This window comes from Melopsittacus undulatus, chromosome 2 (genome assembly GCF_012275295.1).
Source record: "Melopsittacus undulatus isolate bMelUnd1 chromosome 2, bMelUnd1.mat.Z, whole genome shotgun sequence".
NCBI lineage: Eukaryota > Metazoa > Chordata > Aves > Psittaciformes > Psittaculidae > Melopsittacus > Melopsittacus undulatus.
Genome location: NC_047528.1, coordinates 67,356,599 through 67,380,866, shown reverse-complemented (window position 1 = coordinate 67,380,866; position 24,268 = coordinate 67,356,599). Strand labels below are relative to the sequence as shown.

Genomic DNA, 24,268 nt, shown 5'->3' with positions numbered 1-24,268 from the left:
TCCAGCCCATGCTATTTTCTAATGCTTCTGGAGGAGATAATTCCTGTAGCTTTAGTTCTTCCACTATTCTGATTAACTTCCACATTACATAACCTTAAAATAGTACATTTGTTTTTCTCTGAGACAGTGCCCTATGGACTTCTGCTTTTCATAAGCATTTTTTGTTTGGTTGGTTTTAAAACCTTTCTTTGCAATTGTAACCTACTTCTAAGTGCCATGACTCAAATGTGATCTCATTGTGTGAGGTTTAAATAGGTTATTTTTGTGCAGAGGAACAACCATTATTCTGTATTGAATCTTGAGGTGCAGAAGAGCTACCTCTACATTAACTTTTAAGAACAATATGTGGTTATGGGCATTTTAGTGTTTATCTCTTTTTTCTTTTACTGTGACTTTGTATATTGCTCTGCTGCCTAGAGTATCCACTTACCTTTTTCCTTTGCATTGCCATATTGTCAGGCTATTCCTGCTGTGTCACACTGTGGATAATTTCTTTTTGCAAACTGCCTGTGCAGACTGTATTAAAAAGACAGTTTTCAGTGCAGTATGTGTTTATCTTGGCAACAGTTTCTGGAGTTGTTTTATTCAAAAGATACATGTGAGAAACTGTGTTTTGTTAGTACTATACTTTATCCTACATTCAGGCTTCTGATGTATAGACGCTTCAGGCGTCTTTTATTTGGAGGTGCTGTTGATTCAAGAGCACTAAACCTTTTTGATCTGTTTGAGTTTATAATCAAATAGCTGCAGTAACTGTCTGGTCTAACACATAGCAAAGGACAAGGTTTGGCTTTTTTCTTTTTTTTAATTGAAACCCTGTTTTTTCATGATTTTAAAAATGCTAACAAGAGGATTTTTTAATTGAAAATTAATATATTATTCAGGTGCAGCATCTGCCTGAAAAATGAAATACTTGTAAACTTATGTCTTTAACTTTGTAAATCAGGTGCGCTCCACATCATCTCTGCTAGGGTGGGACCAGTAACAGAGATCCTTCATCTCAATTCTGATTTTGTAGACAGATATATCTGTCTTGCTTCTTTAATGTGGTTCATTTGCAAGGACTGACTGCGTGTTTTTATTCATCTGTCTCTTTGTATAGCAGCTTGGAGCCTCCTGCCTGAATAAGGGGAAGAAGCTGATGACAATGGTCAGTCAAGGAGTTTCTCCTTTCCTGCAACTAACCTCTTGCTAAATACTTTATTTATTTATTTACTTAATTTTTAAGCCATCAACACTGACACTTTCCCTTTTTTCTTTGGGATCAGAGAATTAGGTCTTATTTATGTCACCTCGTGTCTGGATACCCAGAAATTTTCATGCGTATGCAAAGACTTATTGTCCATACAGCCACTGAACAGAATCCTATCTTTTTTCTGGTGATCACTATCCAGGATTTATTTATCTTTGGGATGGTGATTTTTAGAACATGCATAGCAAAATATTATGACATTTCTTATCAAGAATATGTTATTTCAGGAGAAAGATTGAAGGAAATCCCCTTTGTGAGACTATGGAGAAACCAAAGTGTCACTCCGTATAGGGCCAAAGCAAACACTATGTCTGAGAAGAAGGAATCTGGGACTGGAAAGGGTCTGTGACTTGAGGGGAAGATCATTGCAAATACAACATACAGTTACACTGTGTTGCTGGAACAATGTCATCTGCCATGCAGGAAAAGAATTTTCCTTCTGAACCCTGAGGAGCATGATCACTGTTTTTTGACTTTTCAGTGCACAGGAATACGTCCTTACATGAAGAAGGATTACAGATTAAATAACGAGGAAGGGAAGCTGAAAATACATCATTATTCTTAGTTTTTGTGTTCAGGTTTCCTCAGCTGAGGAGAGACTTGCTGACTATAATTTCCCAGCATGAGACAAGGAAATTCTCTGTTTCTTTGCAGTGCACTATCTATAATCCTTTTATTACTATTTTTTCCCTCCCTCTTTTTAAATTTGTGAATCTCAGTTGAATATGTTGACTGGCTCAGATCTTTGTGTTTCAAATTCCTCTCTCATGACATTGAATCAAAAATTTGTGTTTTAAAGCTTCTTGTTAACATAAATTAGATAGCTCTTTCTCTGACATGGTAGCCTTCAGGTACCTATACATATCTGAGGCCTTTCAAGGTAGAAAAAGATGTCTGATAGCAAAACAGAACGAGTTTCCTGAGGCTTGTAAACTGCATATGTTAATGTATTTCAGTGATACTAGTGAAGGGAAGAGCATCATCTTTGTGAGATAAAACTGTATTTGTTCCTAGAGGTTTCACTGAATATTCTTCAAATGTAAAAACAAATATTGTATTATTATCAGCTACCTTTTTATTCTGTTTGGTTTCTTTAATTTGTTCCTCTGGGATTTTCAGCACTTTAAAAATATTTGTCTGTGATGCAATTCAAGGTGGAATGCAGTGGTTAGTGATGTGGGTTTACTTTGTTTTGGAAGTTACTTGTTAGTAAGTTAAGAGGAAATTATGTTTGGAAGGGCTTGATAATTCTTTGCATTCCTAGTCAACACTGAATAACTTTTCTGGTGAAAAGTTTTCTGTATGACAAAGAGATTTCATCTAAGAGTGAAGAAAATGTACATGAGGAAAGTACTTTTTAGTGCACTGTGTGGGGCTTATACATTATTTAGTGAAGGCTTTGTTATCTCAGAGTTAATTCTCCAGGTTCATTGTATAGTCAACATAGGTGGCAGGGAGGATGAAAGCAATTTGAAGATGTCTCTCTCTTACCAGTGACTGTAACTATCTTAGATCAGACCTATAGATGGTAAAGGTCATATGGATAACCTCAGTTTCTTATGCTCAGCCAGAACTTGAAAAGGAATTCTTATTATCTCCATTACAATTAAAATTATTAAAAAAATAGCAGGATGTTCATTATAGTGAAAAAAATGCCCATTATTTAAATATATGATAGCTATATATTTCACTGCAAATTATTTATCTTAAAATTTTACTGCTGTTTCTTCTATGTCTGCTCTGAGTACTGCGTCTCATTCCCTAGATTTGGAGAAAATTTTAGCATTTTTGTTGAGGCCAGTCCACTGAGATCAGGGTCTACATAAAGGCCATAGAAGTTGTCCTAGTTATATTGTAACACTTTATGAGACAACAACTACTTATCAGATAGAGGGGTTCTTGAACCTGCCTTGCTTCATTTTATTCTGACCAAAGGGCAAAATACAAGTCCCAGCAAGCTTACTGTAGTTGGTGTCCATCATGTGCTTTTTTAAAACAAAGCTTAATTTGATGGCAGCTTGAATTTTTAAGCCATGCAGTCGCCTGCTGCTTGCCTTCACCTCTACTGTCTCTCTGAGCATAGGAATCAATCACATTTTTTCATGTTGTTAATGAGCTTTTTTGTACATCTGTCTGGCTTTTCTTTTTTTTTTTTTTTAACCTCCAAGCCATGAAAACACTTTGTTTTTAGTGACAAAGTTACCTTTTTCTCTAGAGTTGCAAATCTGTAAATGTCATCTCCAAATTCTTGGAATGAAACAAGTAATGACAATTTTAAGATCAATGTCTTGGAAAAAAATAGAGAAAAGGAAAGAAAAATAGCTTCTGCATTACTTCATCTCTAAGTATAGTTCACTAATTATTCTTTTCACTCTTCAAAACTGAGGTGAGTGGCATAAGAGTATATTATAAGACTATGTAAGGCCAGAAGCATAATTACATGTGACAGATCACTACACTGTTTGGATTAAGGGAAATTATATCAACATGAACCTGTCTCACCATTGTGTAGAAAAGCTTTCCACCACCTAGGAGGTAGTCAATTGTCTTTTTTGATAGCACTTCCTTTCTTTTATCATCCTTAAATTTAGATAGTCTGAATCTTCATACTTCATACATACTTCAATCTTCATATATCTTCGTATATGTTCCCCCAAGCCTTTGGGCCTACAATATCATATCACTTCAATGCTCAATGAATAACCTTCTTTAGAGATGGTCACATCATACGTTTGTTTCTCAGACCTATCCTTCTGTTTGTATTTCCATCATCTGAGTGCTCCATCTTGCATCTTTAGGAGAGTCTGGTCACTTATGTAGTTAAGACATTAAATTGTGACAACTTCCTTAACTTTTGAGATTCTTGGAATTGCCTCACAGACTACAAAAAATGTGTGAACCTTGTTTTATTTGTCATAAATTTAGTTAGCGTCAGAGCTGCTTAAGCTAAAAGCCCATTGTGAATACCAAAGAGAAATGTTGGCATTTAAAAACCAAGCTTGCAGAATATGCTAAAGTATTACAAGTGTAGCCATGCTTACAGTGTTGCTTATAAATTGCTTCCCTATAGCAGATTCATTTTTCCCTGCAGCAACTGAGAATAATACCTCTTAAGAGGTTATCTATGTAATCTGTATAGAAACTGGGGTTTTGGAAGTTGCGCCATTACCCGTACCAGCTACTGCTGCCTATTTAAAATTTGCAGCTTGCTGGCAGTTGCCAACAGCTAAACTGTTTTGGCAGCAGCTGCTCCTGAGATGTATTTTCTCCTTCGGAGTGTCTGCAGTTTTTGTATGCTATCTCCTGTAGCTTTCCAATTTCTTTGCTGAAGCAGAAAATAGAGAAGAGGAAATAGCAGTTATGCCTTTTCAGTGCAACTTCTCAGTCCTTCAAAGGGCAGGCTTTTTTGCCCTGCTTCATCACTGTGGCCCTGCTGGGCACTCATGGAGTTCTGGGGTGGTCCTGGTCCCTGTCCCTGTCCTGTTCCTGCTCCCTTACTGGGTGCTGTGGGATAAGCCCTGGTTAGGGAGGTCATGGTCCTGCCAGATCCACAACCACCCTCTGTTCCTGGCTCCTCCCACAGGGTGGCCGGATCTTGTGATGTCTTGACATGAGACTGAGAAATGTGTGGAGAACATCTTAGTCCTTTTAGTTAGTCAGGGAACTTAAAGGAACTTCAAGGCTCAAGGATGTAAGTATATTCTTTTAGCTTGACCCACTGCAGTGATGCACTGATCTGTTAACCACATCTTGATGTCTTCTTGGTGGAGACTTCCCCTGACAGAGGAAGGCAAAGACTCTTGATGAAAAGGAGCTGTCAGGTCCTGGAGGTATCTGAAAATTTAATTTCTCAGGGAAGTACAATAACCCTAGAAAGCCTGATTTGATTCAAAAAAACCCAAACACAGGAAGCAGTCTATTTCCAAGCTATTTCTAAACTTAAAATTGCCCTGCTTCTTAAAATAGCAGAATATGGCAGAAATGAAAGAAAAAAGACCACTACCACATGCTATTTCTGTCTTGGAAAATCTCAGCACACATTTCACTACATAGAAGATCTTTCGAGGTTCCTTCCAACCCTTGGGATTCTGTGATTCTGTGATATTTCTTAAGCATGTTCTTTACTTGCTTGGGGTCTTAGCATGGCAAACATTTCTCAATATGACACCTGCCAGTTGACTGTACCTCTTGCAATGTCTTGCTGTCATGTAGTACCAGCACCACAGTCTTCTGGAGAATTCTGTACAGTCCTGTCTAATAGAAAATTAGGAAAGTCAAAGAGAAAATGAGTCTGTATTAAGTAATGCTTTCATTGTTAAATTTTTTCTGACATCTTAATGGTGCATGCTTTTAAAGGGTCTAGAGGTTATTTGCTGATTTAGTTGATGCTACCATAAAGCAGTCATCAGAAAATGTCTGGAGCCTGTTTAGAGATGTAAGCTCTGGAGTCTTTGATCCTTCCCTTGACTCTTAGTATATCAGTTGACTATACTTCATTTGTGATGGGTAGTCATAACAGTTCCCCATGACGGACTGACACTGAGGAGAAGACATAATGGAGTCTTGTGTCTCTGTGTGGGCACATATATATCATAATGTCCATAGATGTATGCTAACAGCTGCTTAGTACACAGTAAATGTTTAAAAGCTGAATGCTATGATGTTGGCCAGCACAATTTGTACCATATAACCATTGTCCAAAACTGGACTTTAACAGAAAATGACAAATACCATATTTGCTGGAAGAATGTGTTTTAAATGGGGCCAAAAACTGGTGTGGTGTTTTCTTTTTCTAGGTTGTTTTTTTTTTTTTTTTGTAAAAAGCTCTCTGCTTTTCAATTTGTTCCTGCATTGTGCATGTTTAATACTCTTTTTCCCTGAAAACCTGCTTTTAATTTTTGATATAGTAAAATTTGCAATAAGTTATGTTCACAGCTGTTGATGTTCTTGCATAAAACTTATGCTTCCATATTCACCTCTTCTTCAATTCTGACCAAATCCTTTCTGTAGATGTAGGAATTATTGCTTTCTGTTGTTACAGAAATAGCTTTTACTGATAGTTACATGCACGTCATAACATATGTCAGATGAAGCATTTTATTAGCTGACGTTTAAAATGTATGTTTTTTATTATAGGAAGTGAAAACTTAATGGATTGTGTGGCATGATTATACTTTTCAATACAAGGCTAAATAATAGGTTCTAGCCAAACCTAGTGACTATTTTAAGTATTTGCAAGCTGGCTAGGATGAGAATGGTCTTTTTGTTCCTCAGGTTTCTCTTGTTGTGTGCTTACATCTTTAGGTGTCCTCTTCTGTAGTGTATTTGGGATTGAAAGGTAGCTTCTTGCTGAACAGCAGTTGCAACCACAAAGTCTTCCCTGTCCTTTCCTTTAAAGTGGCACATTAGGAAATACCTGAAAATGTGATTGTGGGGCAGGTCTCATGCTCAACAACAGGAATAGAGTTCTCTTTATGGAATTAATCCAAAGTCCCCCGAAGACTTTGGAAGTTATCACCTGCCAGGTAGTAGGAAACAGCCGTGTGTTGCAGGTGGAATCCTTCTTCAGCTGTTGTCAGGCAACTAGACCTTCATCTGGGGTGTGGACAGCCCTCTTACAATGCTGAGTTACTATGGAGACAGTCAGAAATTGTAATTGCTTGAAAGATTAGCAACTGGAAGTATGACTTTGATTGCAAGTAACCAGCTCAAAAACCGCACTTCCTCAGAACAGACCTATACTCCTGCAGAGAGAGACAGAATCTGTGTATATGATTCACAGCAGTATCCAAGTGGTTAAGAATCTTCTATTTGAAAGTTTTCTCTTAATTAAAATATAAACTATGCCCAATTGTAACAAATGTGAAAAGGAATGTGGCCACAGCAGTGGTTGTACAGGAGGCAGGATATGCTCTTTTCCTGATGTCAGTTCTACATGGATCTTTCCATATGAGTGATGCTTTGTAAGTCTTTAAAAAGGTCCTTGTCAAACACTTTTTTCAGTAACTTTTGGTTTTATTTTTCTCCAATGAATTTTGAATGAAAGGGAAATGAGAATGGTAAATTTTTTTTGTGTGAAGATCCATGAACCTGTCTACATATAAATATATACATTTGTAAATGCACTTATTTCATGTCTTGTGTTTGATGTATAAAATGCTAATGATTTTTGAGTTTGAACCATGAGAGAAGAACAGTGAACACAATTGGTGTTCAGCTTACCATTTCCTCAACTGTACGTAGTATAAATCCAGAGCAGTCCTTTCATCCTATGAATGCATCTATCCACAATGGGCTAATGAGCTGACCTCCTGATTATCTCCTTGGTAATGTTGCTGAATTGCTTAATGGAGATGGATTGAACTCCATTCTAGCATCTAGGTAAAACCAAAGTTTCTAGCTCTTTTGATTGTGAAAAAACCTTCAAAGTGTAAACTTCAAAGGTTTTGAAAAGTGTCACATTAATTTCTTTCCTTTATCTAGACAATTTCAATTGCCATCCACTTGCAGGGCTGAGGAGCACCAAGAATGGTGCTAAGAAGGTTTCTGAGCACTATAGACTTGTTCCTCTAATAGCAGGGGGTCATTGGGCCTTCCTAGGTTTTATTTGCAGATGATTATCTTATGTGTTATCTTTTAATAAAGTGGGTGACCAATTCTCCCCACTAGTGTCTCTGCAGAAGTAAGATGGGTACAGAAGGGCTTGCATTAGTCTCTCTGTTTAGGAATACTTTTGTTTTTATAGCCCATGCTATTTTTTCATGATATTACAACTTTTCTTTCTAGGCTTTCAGCCTTCAAGGTTCTTATATGCCTTGATTAGCTTTATTGTTTGTATTACTCTCATTCTCTAATTAGAGTAATCACATCATGGGGGAGTTGAGGCTCTTCTGTTTTTTCTCTAATTATTTTTGTTTTGTTGAGCCTGGCTGTTTCCTGCTGCTTATTCTTGTCCATGTGTTTTTACTCTCTGCAAATTGATGTTGTCATATATTAATTGTTTTCATTTTATTTGAAGACCTTTTCCATTTTTACTGTATTTGCCATTCCTGGCAATCTGTAAAACTCTACATTTTAAAGTTCCATTTAAAAGTGGCAAGACCTATACTGGCAGGTGGGCATAACAATTGATCAAAAAGAAAGCAAAAATGATGCCTTAGCTAGCATTCTGGATCCTTTACCTCAGGTTTTGTCATTTAAACAACCTTCCATTAACTTTTTATTTTCCCTTTATGCTTGCCATTGCTGTGGTTGCTTTGTCCTTCAGCTCTCTTTGCATAATGGTCATTCACAGTAGCAGTTAAGACCTGCTGAGGTGAGGTATTGTCAGTAGATATATGTATGCCTATGTAGAGCAAAGCAATGTTGGTATCGAGCCCTAACAATTAGAAGAAATTGGAAGTTTTTGTAGAGAGTTTTATGGTTATTAATCTCAGAATGTACATGTGCTAGGAGAAAAAGAAGTAAGTGTGGAAAGGTTAATGGTGTGCTCAGTATGAGGTTAGATCAGAACAGCATACAATACATTTTATTTAGAGCCTTCTTTTGTGGAGAGTGGCATCATTTTTTTAAAAGCAGAAACAGCTAATCAGTCTTTGCATGAGTTAAATTTCTGACTGTGCAAGTTCAAGGTCCACCATTAAAATTGTCACCTTTGGATGCAAACTTTGAATATAGTGGGATACAGGAGTTAGCCTCCATATCAGGAGCAGATCAGCAATGCTCTGTGAGCACACATTTAAAGTCCTGACAGTGATTTTGCTACCCTTACAGATTATATTTTGTAAAAGCTCTGGGTAATCTTTTACATCTAGGGCCATGATAACATTAGAATAGCACTTACTTCAGAATACACGAGTTTCTCCGCTCTAAACATTTTGTGTGAATGTTATTCTCCTATTTAAATGTGGAAGCACTTAGATAGCTTCAGAGTATGCACTCATCACTTCACAAATGAAGTGTCAGTGCAATGTAGCACCTGAATTGTAATCTTCTCAACATTTGATCTGAGGTACTGGATAATTCAGTCTCTATAACTCATTCATTCTCTTCTGCTGAGACTGCAAATACAGCGCTTGCTGCAGAGTTTGAATGACATTTGTTCCACTCAAAGATGATATAACCATATCCAGTCACTCCACACCTAGAATATCACTAGATAGATAGATAGATAGCTGTACTAAACAAGCAAACTAAAGCATTAACTGGAGGTTTTAATTCTACAAAGTGTGAGTTCACACATACATCTACAAATTACAAGATATTCCACTGTCTTCCATTTGCTATAAGGTTAAATACACAGATCTTTCTTTTTGGACTGTCCTTACGTTTAGAAGATTGAATTATCAGACATATTCATATATTTTTAATTAGCTGTCTATGATTTTATAATTTCTTTCCCCTTTCAGTCCAGCAATAGCAGAAGAGATTTTAGTTTTCTTCTAAATGTCCCTGGGAATAAAACTGTCTGCATATTGACTGTATGTCTAGCAGATTTCTTTGGGACTTTCTGCTGTTGGGTCGTGACAGTTTTGTACAGAATAAATCAGAGTGTGTTTGAATAACGGTGGTTTGATGGGAAAAGTCTATGGAAGAGCCAAGTCTTGAGTATTGCAAAATGGCTCAATTAATCTCTTCCAGAAGCCTTCCCCAGAGCTGGACCCCTGTGATTGTGCTTGATTTTATTCAGCTGCTTCTTAAGATGGGATTTATATTTTAGCAAAAGACTTCTTAACAGTGCTAAGCTGCTGTATGGCAAGAGGTAGTTTACTCTCTATTAATTTTATGCAGCACCAGGACCAAGACTTGAAAATGTTTGGAAAGAATTGTGCTGCAGGACAAAGCTTTCTTCCCTAATACAAAGGGTGCTGAGGTTGCTGTACATATTAGGAGATTTCTGGTGACCCATGTCTCAAATGAAATTTACAGGACAGAAATTATCCTATTATTTTGTGTTTATGAAGTATACTAATGTGAATTTATATGAATAAGTAGCATTCTCCATGACCGTAAGGAAGTAGCTACCCTGACTAGTTCAAGCGTAATGAAAACCTTGATTTAGGTGAACACCATTCTTAAACAATATTTAACTAGTTAAATGCATTTGTACCATATATTATGTAGAACTGCAGTCGATCATTGTACTTCAGATATACTGATTTGTGTTTAATTTTGTCTTTTTTTCTCCTTCAAAGATATCACTTCAATTTTTCCAAATTATTCAGCTCAAGGTCAAAAAACACTGGCTTTACAGAGAAGACACCACTACTGAAGGTTTCCTCAGAAGAAAATGGGTGAGACACTTTCATTTCACTCAAAATCTTTTTCTAAGCTCTCTTCTATTTAATAGTGCATGGTTCTTTCTTATATCCTGACACCAAACCTGCTGGGAAATAAAGTGAATAGCAGGGGTTGTAAACAGAGAATTATCCTGAAGGGCCTTGAGTGGAAAGAAATGGGGAAGGGAAAGATGTAAAGTCTGAGGTTAGGGTGATTAGAGAGCCCTAAGGATAGGCAACTGCAGGCTGTATGTATGCTCTTATTTCCTCCATGTGGTGTTACATCAGGTACAGTGAAAGACACAGCAGAGCTATAGCATGGATCCTTATAGGGGATTTACACACCAAATCCTGAGGCACATCTGCTGGTGCATTAGAGAGATGGTTCTCCCAAGTGCACCTAAACATCACGGGATCTCTGCTCTTGTGCCCAGTCTACCCAGCTGTGTCACCAAGGGGAGCTCAGTCTGTACTGCATAGATCTCTGTCAATCAATTTTTCCATTAAAATCTCTCACAGTGAACCTGAGGATATGCAAGGTCAGTTACATCTGCCACCTGTTAAAATAAACCACTGTTTTGTTTTATTATGTTCCCCGAACATGTGTGACAGGTTGCAGTGCATGGCTCTTCATAATCCAGATTTTACCACAGATGATGACTCCTGGGACAACAGCTCTGCAGAATTTGAGCAAAGGTTTCAACTGGGAAATGAAATTACATGCTTGTCCAGATCTGCTTCTTCTGAGAGATATGAAATCTTGGACAACCTTCATGTCAAGTTCAATTTATCAAGGATGAGGTCTGAGTTCAAACATTAATTTACTTCTTTTTCCATTATTTTTATTTTTTTTAATTTCTGCAGGGATTAGTTTTTAAGTATAGATATCTAGAAAATAATTTATTTCCTGCAAATTAATAAAATAACACTTAATGATTAGGGTGTATCTTGCCATTGACAGTTTTAAAAAAACCTGGTGAAGCTGAATATAACCTCTACCTAATGATCAATAGTTCCTTGTTCTTACAAGCATCAATCATAACACCTATTCTAAATTTGTAATTAAATGCCTTCTATATTGCTTCTAACATTTCTTTGAAACCATTCCTTAAAAACCCCTTGGTTGATTCCATAATTTTGGTGTTTTGTTGCTTTTACGAAATGCTTCACTTTAATTAAAGTATGTACTAACACAGTCTCTCTGTAGTTTTTATAGTAGCTTTTCAAGCAGCTTTTTTGCAGTCCAAAATATAACTGATTGTTTTCTATCATTAAGTACTTTAGTATTTTTCACTCTTTACCTTTGTCTTTTACCTCATTTAGGCATGGAGGAAATTGAATCTGATAATGTATTAAGAAGATACCAAAGTAATAAGAGGTTAAGGTCAAATTTTCTTGGGATTTTTTTGCCTCAGATTTAACTGGCAAAACCTTTAATCTTGGATACTAATTCTCTCCCCTTCCAGAGTTTTAATACTTTTCACTAGTTTCGTTTGGCCTCTACAAATAGCTTTGCAGATCTCCACGTTGATCCACAGAATCTTTCCAATGAGATGTCAGTGCATCTTTTCCCAATTTGTATGTTATCTTAGCTAATCACAGTTGTTTTCCTCCTTCCATCGTGCATGTGGTATTGTGTGGAGTGCTAGTCTCCTGCACTGCTGCTCAACAAATGGAGCAGGAGAGTTTCAGTGACTGCAATTTGCGCAATATAAGCAGATGTGAAGAAGTTTGGCAGATTAATTTCTTCACACTCACAGTAAATTTCCCTGGTATTTAATGGAACAAAGGTATTGAGTGGGATTGTAGAGTCCATTGTTTCCAGTACAACATAGGTTTATAATGTGGGGAGTAGAGTGTTTTTATGCAGAACTTCCCTTGAAATATTTTCATTGCTATAGAGCAACTTGTACATATGGGACCGGCTCTTTGGCTGTTGTAAATCAGCATAACTCTGCTGAGATAATAAATGGAGTTAAACTGCCTGACACCACCTGCAGACCAGACTAAAAGTCATTTGGTTTAGAACAGGGAGTGAAATCCTTCATAGATTTGTGCTTCATGCATTTCCAACTGAAGTCAAATAGGATTGTGCTGGAGGCATATATCAGTGCAGGATTTGGCACAGGGTTTCTACTTGTATCACTGTGCCAGATTAGTGCTATAGCAAGAGACAGATTGCAAGCCACGGGTGAGTCAAAGGCTGATCACTTCTCAACTGTAAGCTGTTAAAAGCGCTGTTTCCCTAATACAAAATGCCACAAAAACAAACAGATGGGAGGAACAAGGCTTTCTAAATTCTACATTTAATAAAGTGACCATTTTCAAAAGCTTTTTTTATTATACCTTGCCAACTCCTTTAGATGAGTTTGTGTTATTTATAGCCAAGTGGTTATGAAATATAAAGCTTAAAATCAAGTTAATGTTGCTTCTTGTTTTAATAATAATAATAAAAATTTCAAAGTGCAAACAGAAAATATTAAGTACATTAAAACCCCAGTCTGGTCTGGACTTTGGTAACTCATAACACAATAAATTCTCAAAAATACCTGAATAGAACTGTAATGTAGAAATAGGGACAATAGACAAGCAGGGTAGAGGATGCATGACTAAGCTGGCATTAGGTATTTCCTATAAATCATAGAATTATAGAACAGTTAGGGTTGGAAAGGACCTTAAGATCATCTAGTTCCAACCCCCCTGCCATGGGCAGGGACACCTCAGACTAAACCATGTCACCCAAGGCTTTGTCCAACCTGGCCTTGAACACTGCCAAGGATTAAGCATTCACAGCTTCCCTGGGCAACCCATTCCAGTGCCTCACCACCCTTACAGTAAAGAACTTCTTCCTTATATCCCATCTGAATTTTCCCTGTTTAAGTTTGAACCTGTCACCCCTTGTCCTATCACTACAGTCCCTAATGAAGAGTCCATCCCCAGCATCCCTATAGGCCCCCTTCAAGATACTGGAAGGCAAAGAAGCTTTCAGTTATGAAGTGCTGATAATGGTTTTGTTGTCATTCCTTTTTTTTTTTTTTCCCAAGCCTTTATTTTCTTCTTTCCCCTCCCCCCACCATGTTTTTCAGTAGAGCAGGGGCACCTGGCATTTCTGGAAGTCATCTTACTGGTTTCCACCCCCTCTTGCTCTGTCTTCTCTAGATTTTCATGTTATGCAAAAGTTTACATAAAGTTACTAGCACTTGTGTTTCATAAGTTATTGTAGCCCCTTCCTATCCATTTGCCTGTGGCAACACATTTTTATTACCTTCTGGGTTTTTGTTCCTGTCTATTTGGAGGAATATAAAGAGGAAGTGATCTTTAGAAAACAATGTTTTTCAAAAATGGGTCTCCAGTCACTTATGTTGCTTTCAATCAATGAACTTAATATAGGGAACTATTTCCACTGTGATTAAAAATTGTTCCTGACTCTCTTCACACTACTCTGCTTTAATACTTTGTTCTATAGCATCTGCCAATGCAGTTATTTATTGTACTGTTCCCTTCTCAGCTGATTTTTCTACTAACTTGAAATTTTTTTCCTTCCTGCTTGTCATCAGGCTTAAATCAAACCTTACATTCATCATTCTGTCAGAAAAGCAATGTTTGAATGTTCACTTTTGTTTTTTTTTTTTTTAAAAGGAATGAGAACATCAATACCTCCTGTTAATGAAAAGACGTAATAAGGGCATAGCACCAAAAAGAGTTCTGTAAATTAAGACATCTGTGTAACATACTGTTGGGTGGTCAGAAAATAATTAGTTAAGAGTTGCCTTTTATGGTAACCTTAAAAAAGATGGCAATTTACAAGTGCTAAATCTTAAAATGTATTATTTGAGAGCATGCATTTTCAACATCCACATTTTAATTTAGTTTTAATTTAGAGTTATTCTTTCTTAACCCAGTAAGCTCTGACACCTCAGAGGATTTGATGTCATCACATCTCCAGAACTGGGTATTCCTTCAATGGGCACAGGCATTCTATGGAAAAAAATATCTAGTTTTGCTAGTTGTTTTACCTAGAGATGCTCACGAAGTGTATTTGGTTTAAAGAAGCACTATTACAATCAGAAGGTACTTAAAGCTGTTGAACTGTCTTTTCCCAATATTTTTCAGGATGTATATTAGAAGTCCAATTTTTGAGAAAGTCATTGATGACACCACCCCACTATGCAAAAAGTTATGCTTTCTGCTTGGTCATGCCACCTCCCTGTAATGGCAATGCTCCTTTGCCTCCCTGGGAGCGACCAGCGTGGGCTGATGGGGCTATTGATCTGTCAGTGGCTGGCAATAGCAGTGGAGAAGCAGCTCCAGGTCCTGGCACCAGCTCATGCTGCAGCCTTCATTCAGCTTTCCTGAGGGGAAAACCTTCCTGTGCAATGAGACCCAGCTGGCAGCAAACCTGGAGCGAGAGCCTTTATAGTCACTAAGGCTTCCCAAGTCCCTGCTTACTCTGAGTTCTGTGTCCATACTTTGATGTGGTCTATTATCACCCAGAAATGCTTACCATGATGCTTTGGAAATGTCAGAGCTACTAAGAGAACAGAAAAGATTTGTTTAAAATTAGCCATATAATAAATTCGTGTTTCTTATGTTTCAGATGCTGTCTAAAATACCTAAAAGTTTCAGGCCTTTTTATCTTTGTAGTTGTCTGCTCTGTAAGTACTGGATTTGCAGTCTTCCCCTGGCCCTTATTTCACAGAATCATAGAATCATTCTATTTCCTTAAAATTAGATCAAAATGAGGTATAATATGTTGTCTTAGCTAACAGAAAAATGTCTTGAGGGTGGGAGACAGACAGCAAAGAGATGAAAATATTGTTCAGGGCTTCATGCCTAATCACACCACTGTTTGGTGCACTAGCCACCACCCTGGGCAATATGGTAGTGTAAGCAGTTGAGGCTGAGGAGGCAGCTGGCACTCAAATTTGTATGCCCTTTACAGTTGCTTGCTGAATTTAGGATGAGTCTATGAGTCTTTAGATAATGGCTGACACCTGAGGAATGTTCATAGGAAAAGCTGTGCTGGGGAAGATGCCACAGCAGTGCTGTGGAAGCTAGAAGGCCACAGGGAGGAAAGCTGCCCTCCCCTCCAGAATCTTCAAATCATCAAAATCTCAGACTGCAAGACTTGAGAAACATTTCAGAAGGTTGGAGTTTATGCTTTTAGTTGCTGCAAGGAACTCCTTTTTGTCTTGCAGGGCTTCTGTATCAGAAAAAAAATAGATGACAATCTATTGCCTCAGATGTGGGTGTTGCTTTCCAGATAGATCCTGAAGATTACAACTTTGTCCCAGGAGACACTTGGATAAAATACATCAAAAATTTGACTTTGGCAGTAAATTTACAAAAGGAATATTATTTATGTTTGTTAAGTATCCCAGGTCTGTTTTTTAGCTGTAGTGTAAACATACCTGAAAATACTGAAAGCAATCTTACAATTTAATGTACAGATTGAAAGACTTTAAGTATTTGAGATAATATTTGAGATAATTATTTGAGATACTATTATTTGAGATAATATTTTTCAGTTTTTGTGTTATTAATGAATGTTTTTTATCCTTGCCCTAGATTTTATTTGCCACTTATCCAGATCAAGGTGTGTCCTGGCAGATGTTGGCTGTATCACCTCTGGAAAGTTTCTGTATCCTTCTTTCAAACCCCACAAAACTCAACTGAAGTTTCCTTGATAAACTGATTGAACTAGGTGTGTGGTTGTTTTCTGTTTTACACCCTGAGAAAACTGGGTGCCCTCAGAGCCTGGGCTTCACTGAGACTTGTCCTTTGATGCAGGCCACAGTCATGCTCCCTGTCCAAGTCATATTGACTGGCACCTGCCTGTGTGCCCTGTGGTTCCCACCTAGTCCTTGTGTTCAGCTTGCATGAAGCCAAGAATGCAGAAATGAAAACTCCTGTATATGCGGTGTACATCACCAGGGCTTTCATGGCCCATTCTGCCAAGGGAGGGTGTTGTTGGGTCTTTAAGTTCAAGTTTTAGTCAACTGTTGTAACATAGCTTAGGGATTCCCTCTCTTTCAACAGATTTTGAGTTGGAACCATACTTGCTGCATTGTACACACTGACTTTGCAACCATCTATTCCTTTTGTTTGTTTCAGGAAAGTGCTGGTAGAATTGGGATTTGAGTTCAAACAGGTGTTCCTTTATTTCACATTTACCTATCATGTCCAGATGCTTTGAGTAAAATAGGTGTCAGACAGTCAGAATACAGCTTTCCACTTTCTTATGCAACAAACATGAAGCTGAAGCTTCTTAATTTGTGTCATGTGTGTTGAAAACTGGATGTTCTGTCTCCTACCTGAGGTCACAGAGCTGAGAGAAAATATGTGAGAGGCAAGCAAACCAGCAAAGCCATGCTTCATTTTCAGAGTGATGTGGTAATTCAAGTAAGAAGGGTCAAGGAGAAAGACTGCATTTCTAAATAAGGTTTGGAAAGGGCAGCAGCAATTCTGAATGTCATCTCACTCTTGCTGCCAGTCTTCATTTGCACAGAAGTAAGCTCATGTGGTTGTTGTACACCTTGTTGCATAGTGAAGAAAGTATTCAGCTTTTTGTTTAGGCTTGGATAAGATTAACCATTCACACAGCAGTGTTGAATTTGTGATTTATGCTGGTTGACAGACTGTGGTATTCCCAGTGGACATTAGGTGCTACTCGGAATGTCTACAGGAATGTCATGGTAGCCTGACAGATGTGCTGCAGTAGTCCTTGTGACAAACAGTTTAGAGGTTATTGTGTGAGACTGCTTTGGGTGGAAAATATGTCTCTTAACTCATATGATGCCAAATTATGCAAATGAACACCCTTTAACTCTTGCATATGCCCCAGAAGCTGTTAAGAAGCACCACATGGGTATAAATCACTGCACTTTTTTCTGAGTTCATGTGCCCATGCACACTGATGCGAGTGTTATGGACATGTGTGCTGTGTGATGTGTCTGTATACAGAAGAAAATTCAAAACAAAGTTTGAAACATTTTTAAAAACCAAATCAAGTGATCCCCTTTGGGCTTCATGTCCTTTGTTATCCTGGTGTCACTTAGATATCTGTGGTTTTTCTGTCACACCCATTAGATCTCAGGCTTGCTCAGAGGCAGGACATTCTCTCTTTGGTGTTGGGAGGGACCTGCATTAGCTGGTGTTGGGGTGACATCTTTTTAGCACTTTTTCACTTGCTCTAGTTCCCATTAGTTCCCATTAGTTTATATTTCTACACCTTTATCTCTTGTCTGAATTTACTTCAGCTGTTTTCTTTCCCATTATATGATTTTTTTATTAGCCCAATTGTATCTCTCTTTGCTTTGCCTATCCCCATGTGTACAAATCTGGCATACAGCACTGAGGTGTGTTGAGTCCAGTTTTTGAAAACAGTATCTTGCCTCCTGTGAGTTAGTAGAAGCTTTTTGAGTTTTTAAGCTTGCTTTTCCTGCCTTTATTTTTAATAGTGATTTCCCTATGACACAAGATACAAATTCAGCATATTTAGTATAGTTTTTCAAAATAGTGGTAATGGTGTTCCTTCTTAACAACACTTAAGAATTAGTTTCTTAAAAGTTCTGACAGTCAGATCTCTCGTGGCAGAAAAAACTAAGTTTTGAAGCTGGCTAGCGGACTCTTTTCTGCAAGAAGCAAGATTCAATGCCCCAGTTGATGTAAATGTGTGAAGCTCTTTGGTTTTGTTTTTTTTTCTCCTCAGATCATATGCTTAAAGGTTGTATGTTAAGTGCAGAGCATCAATAATTAATAGGATGATGTGTCTTTGGAAAGTAGATTATAAAATGGAAGAGAATACATAGAGTGAATAAATTCAATAGTTTTAGTTACATTAAATAGTTTATTTATTACATTAGTTTATTTAGTTACATTTAAATAGTTTATTTAGTTACATTAAATAGTTTATTTAATAAATTAAATAGTTTTAGTTACATGCACCTATTTTAAAACATAAATGTTTTTATTTTCTGTAACCCTTTGGCCATTCAAACCTTCAGGCAACTTCTCTCCATTAACTGCTCAAACAAACTGATCAGTCGAATAAGATATATTCATGTTCTTCTCCGTAACTTACATTGGTTTTTAGGCTTGAAGAATCTTCTGAAATGCTAAATATTCTCCATGTTTGTTCCTTAGTTTCTAATAACTTCTGCCATGATCTAAGCAAAACTTTATTTTTTTCTCCAGCAGTGAGGAGCAGACAGGTGGAGCAGAACTGTGCATTAACTTTTTGAATTGAACTAGGCTTTATGAAATTAGAAAGTAATGGGTATTTGTCAATGTTCTTAATGAACTATGCAATCAAACTATACGCCATCACAGTTTTTTAAAGAAGTGTCTGCCTCCCTGATACAGTGCCTTTTTTCTTCCACTGCACCTGACACAGTTATTATTATTATTTTTACACTTCTCTATATTAGAAGTATTTTCTTTTTACAAGAAAAAATAAAACTTCTTCCATCACATTTCTGTGCAATGGGTTTCACGCTTACCTTGTTGAGCTGTGAATTTCCATCTTTACTCTGTCCCTGGTGAGTGCTTCAGTAACAATCTTGTGTTTCCCCCTCAGCCTCTGCAATTGTGCCAGTTCCTATTATAGGTGAGGGAAAGCTAGATCAGCCTAGGTGAACCATTTTGGTTCAGAACTTCTTTTGGACCTGAAACATGATCATAAATGGGGAGTGAATTGTGAATTCTGACTCTGGACAAGGAGCTCATATTTCTACAAATACATTTTAAAGCCTTTCACTCCTGATCTGGTTATTTGCTTTAAATGTTTGATATCTCCTCAGTAAAATGTTCGGAGCAAAGGCTGACATTTTGCAAGGTATATATTTGCACAGCACCCAATCTGAAGGGTTCTTTACTCAATTGCTCTTTACGTGCCAGACACAACTTAATGAAAATACATCATTTCAAGTCATGGCTGAACAGGTCTTTGATTAGTCCAAATCAGACAAAACAAAAGATATCAAATACACTAGCCAGTGGCCATTGTCACTGACTTACCTCCTTCTTCGGTAGCTCTGAGGGATGTCATCACTTCCAGTTCAGGTTTAAGATCTCAAATTCAGAAATTAGAAGATGTGTCTCAATAGCAGTAATATGCTGTTTTTTTCTCATTTCATTTGGATTCAGTGAAACTATTTAGAATGATTCCACATATGGAAGTTTATGGGGAGACTGAGCAGACATAAAATGACCCTATTATCAAATTCCTTCCTGAAGTTGCACGAGTTTGAATGATCGTTGCAACTGTGTTAATCATGGAGCAAGAAAAGGTCACTAGGAAAACTTGTAATCATGCCATGATGATTAATGACACTGATAATTACTATACCCACTCCCTGAACAAGAGGTATGTATAGAAAGAAAGGCTGTGAGGCAAAGAATTTAATCAGATTTTGTTAGACCCTTCAGCTTCCACAGAGGTTCTAAAGATGTGTTCTTCTCCAAGGAAGCATAAGTTAACTTGATGAATGAAACAACCTCTCTAATACCTTTAGTTCTTTTCCCCTCTGATATTTTTTTTCAATTTTTATTTTGTAACTCTAGTTCTCTACTGACAGATATTCCTCCATCATTTTTCCTTGCAGAATACATTTAAAAATCATTTCTGTTTGTTGATGCTGTTGGAAATGTACTAAGCATTTTGGCCTGCAATGTTCAAGCTGCTAAGTAGACGAGGGAAGACCATGACAACATGCAAAGACAGGCAAAGAAGCAGAATCTCAAGGCATATTGAGAAAATATTGTAGAAAAGAGTTTATTAAGGACTCACAAAACTTCTAGAACTGGTGGAACACAGAGAGAAAGGATGGATCCAATATAGACAAAAATGGAACCCCATTGCTGACACTCCAAAAAGAAAAAAAAATTACATTCTTCAGATGGGGAAACCAATAACTGCAGAAAAGCATGTGGTTCAACTTGGTATATTGTGAAGGGATGACCTCATAAGCTACAAACAGGGATAGGACATCAAAAGAGAAAGCTGCAGAGAGTGATGCAGAAATAACATAAGTTAAAAACAACATGTAGAAACAGATGCTAAGACCCCTGCAAAATACTTTCTTTAAAATGGTAGTATCCTAGGGAAACTAGCATGAGTGACCTGGCCATAAATCAGGATCAATAGTATATGGGTACCTCAAAAACCTGGTGAAAAATAATCAAGTATTCTCAAGGTATGTTTTACAGTAGGCAGAGGAAGGTATACAAGTAGGTGTTAAAGAAAGCACGAAGGCAGCCATCTGCATGCAAATATAAGAGAATCTCTGTCAATCATGGCTTTTCAGCTAGCTCTATACATACTGTAATAATGGCATGGTTCAGGGTAGAGCAGCGACTCAGTATCTGAGAAGTGACTTGTCCCAGCTACACCTGACTCATCCCAGGCTCCCTTTATAGTTAATAGAGAGAACCAATGCTTCTCGTGAGTGAATCCTCTCATCTTTGTGTGGTAGTCTAAAATGAAGCAATGAATTCTGTCTTAACAGCATTCTCTTTCTACTGATGTTAAAGGAGTAACCAACTCAGATGCGGATGTCCAAGTACAGAACTATAAACTGTAGTGAACAAATACCAATTCAAATTTTAGCCACTGCATCCATTCTATTGTGTTGGCTATGTAAGCTAAAAGAATGTAAAGTGACATGAGGTGACTCTCACGCACTATTCAGTACCTTATAGGAGCGGCTAGTCAGAAAACCAAGATCAGAAAAGAACAGGTTTAGCTCTGAGCAGTGGGCCCAGTCTGGACCCAGATGTAAATATAGACAGCCACTGTGTAATGGTTCACAAAGCATACAAAAAGCCAAATCCCTTGACAGGATAATTCACAGCAGTAATATAATTTCAAGAATTGAACTACATAAAAATGAGGCAGCTTAGCTGAAGTAAAATAAAAAATAACAGCTCTGGCTGTAAATCTTGTCAGGGACAATTTTTTGCTTTAGAGGCCCACACTGGAGGCTACATTACAAAAAAAGTTCAGAAAAAGCAAAAAGTCCCAGCAGAATAAAAGGGGATATTAGAAGTAAAAAGATAGTTTTCCCACAAGTTAGTCATATCAGAGTGATTTAAATACGGAGGAAATCACATTCTGGCAATTTAAGGAAAATATAAAACCAAGATAAGGCAGAACAAAAACATTCTGAAAAGTAGCTTAATAAAAAAATTGCATTTTGATTCCTATAAGTGTGGCTAAAGCTTTCTCCTGGTTTGTTTTGATTCCACCTTTCATAAAGGCTGTGATCTGCCGCAGTATAACAATGGAATTATGACAGAGTCTCTAAATACTGTTTGGAGAAAGATACCTCTGATGGGATTTCAGAGCCTCAATGCAGACTGGTGAATGATGTTCAGTTCTACTTGCAATCAAAGGAGAACCTGTTTTGCTAGGACTCTTTCTGATAATTTTATAAATGCACAGAAAGGAATGCAAAAACTTAAGTATCTCCATCTTTATAGGAAAAGAAGGAAGGAGACACTCTTCTTGAAAATAAGGTTTAATTCTTCCCCCCTTTAATTTTAACCATCCTTTATAATAGCTCCTGAATGTGTCATCTAGGTAATTACAGGATTTATTTTAAAAGTATTGCTTAAAAGGAAGCTGCTATAATTATATGCACCTGAAGCTTTTCAAGACATAAATTACTGGCTACACTCCTAATAAAAGGCAGACTGTCAAGAGGTGTCCCAAATCATGGGGTTAATGACTCTAGGTCAGCTGGCCTTTTAGAAGGTATAATTAATGTCTCTAGTTAAAGGTATAGCTATAGCTCCTGTGGAAATTAATATTATGTATTAATTAGGACACAGAAAAATGGTGATGCCAAAACACACTTAAAACTCTTCAGAACAGGAAAAGAACTATTGTAATTTGTATTTATGCTTGCTAAGGGCTGTGTGTCTAAATTGTCCTGACAAGAGGTGGTCTCCTGAATTGTTGCATCCAAGGCTATTTTTTTATCTTTTCTGTGTGATTCCTTTAAGCAAATAGATGCTTGGGAGTTTCTTTCTTAAGGAGTGGCATGTGTGACACTGGTGCTGAGTGCTCTGCTCACTGGGCTAAGTGGGGTGACAGTTACATTACTTTGCAACATCATGAGATCTGGTAGGGTCTTTTTTGGGTTAATATGAGATAAATCTTTTCTCTAGATTCAGTTCTGCTGAGTATGTGAAGAGATGCAGCTCTTTTTAAAGATGAAAGACTCTTGCATAATGTCACAAAGTTTTCCCAGCTGGGACTATATACTCCAGCTCCCCCAAAAAGGCTTGTCTACCATGGATGGCCCTACTGTGGTTCACTGGGAAGCAGGGCACAGTATTACTTTGAGTCCCCTGTAACTATCCTGTATTTTTAATTCTCCCATTAGAATCTCCTGAGTTCTGTGGACAAAAAATGACTTTCTGGAAAAATCCTTCTGGTAGTTTGAACTTGTATGGCTTTTTTTTTGGAACAGTTTCACTCTTCTTAGCATGCTCAATTAAATGTCAGATGTTAAAAGTGTTAAGATACTACAGCATGTGATTAAGTTACATGTTTTCAACAGAACACGTATGTATTAAATCAAGTCTTTTCCTTCTTTAAGTTTTAATTTTCTTGGTGGTGCTTTGGCTTTTTATCTGGTGAGTAAAATTTTGACCAGAAAGCAAATCCTCTGGCATGAATAGGACACTGACTATTGTTTATTTTCCCCATGGTTGGAGCTTCCACAATGTTTTCCTCAATACAAATTCTGTAACCTTTAAATTGCTGAGTTAATGATGCTGCCTTTCACCTGGCAAAAGCACTTGAAGGGCCTTACTTCTCTGCCTCTATACGTATTTCTATATACTAATTTGGATCTTAGTATACATACAGCATTAGATAAAAACACTGGTGGTCTCCAAAAAGAACCCTAGAAAAGGACAGAACCTGGCCAAAACAGTGCTGCTTGGTGAGAAGTAGGCATCTATTTTGTTCTTTACATAGTTTCTTAAACATTTTAGCTGAAGAATATGTTTTTCAATATATGTTGACTATATTTTTTGCTGATATTTGCACAGCCTATGCTATTTTTTTACTGAAAATTTACACCTTAACAACTTTATTAACAGCTATGAATCTGACCGATTTTCATGATTCTTCCCTGTTGAAGTTAGACATAGGAGGCCCATTTGTAGAAGATGTAGTTGATGACCAAACAGAGGAGTACATTGTAGTACAAATCAGCCAGTCTGAAGATGCTGGATCAAGGAGGAGACACCAGCAGCAGGTGATGGTCTTTAAATTTTTGAGATGTGTTTTATCACTTGTATTTCCATCACCATTGTGCAGATTAAATCGTCATGCGTTTCCCTGCTGTGAGGTGTGTCAATGTCAGCATTAAAAAACTTGTTCTAATAAAAGTAAAGTTACACATTCTTTTGTCTGTGTAAGACTTCCTTTAGCTTTGTAAAATTTGCCCCCCTTGCCTGACACTTAGCATGGAAGTTCTTGTGTTTAAAATTGGCAATGTTTCAAAAGTTGTCTTAGAAAGAGAAATAAGTGCAAAGTGCCTTTTTGCACTCACTAAAATACATTTTCACATTTTATTGCGAGTTCTTTTCTTTAATGTGTCACATTTATTTGCTTTATTTCTCTTAAGGCTTTCTCATCGTTGTTGTTTTCTAACAAGTTCCTGCTCCTTTCTTCCAGATAACTTGGCAAAGGAGGACCTTTTACAACCTGTCATTGTTTATC

At 37.3% G+C, this 24,268-nt stretch overlaps 1 protein-coding gene across 1 annotated transcript in view; it reads left to right on the top strand.

The window, feature by feature from the left end:
- Window positions 1-24,268, top strand: part of OCA2 (OCA2 melanosomal transmembrane protein) — a 189,950-nt gene that overhangs the window by 34,462 nt on the left and 131,220 nt on the right. Inside the window, exons 3-7 of the mRNA XM_005151395.3 lie at window positions 10,447-10,545; window positions 11,143-11,331; window positions 15,128-15,185; window positions 16,099-16,171; window positions 23,644-23,801. Of these exons, the coding sequence (XP_005151452.1) occupies window positions 10,447-10,545; window positions 11,143-11,331; window positions 15,128-15,185; window positions 16,099-16,171; window positions 23,644-23,801 (577 nt within the window). The remainder of the gene's footprint in view (window positions 1-10,446; window positions 10,546-11,142; window positions 11,332-15,127; window positions 15,186-16,098; window positions 16,172-23,643; window positions 23,802-24,268) is intronic.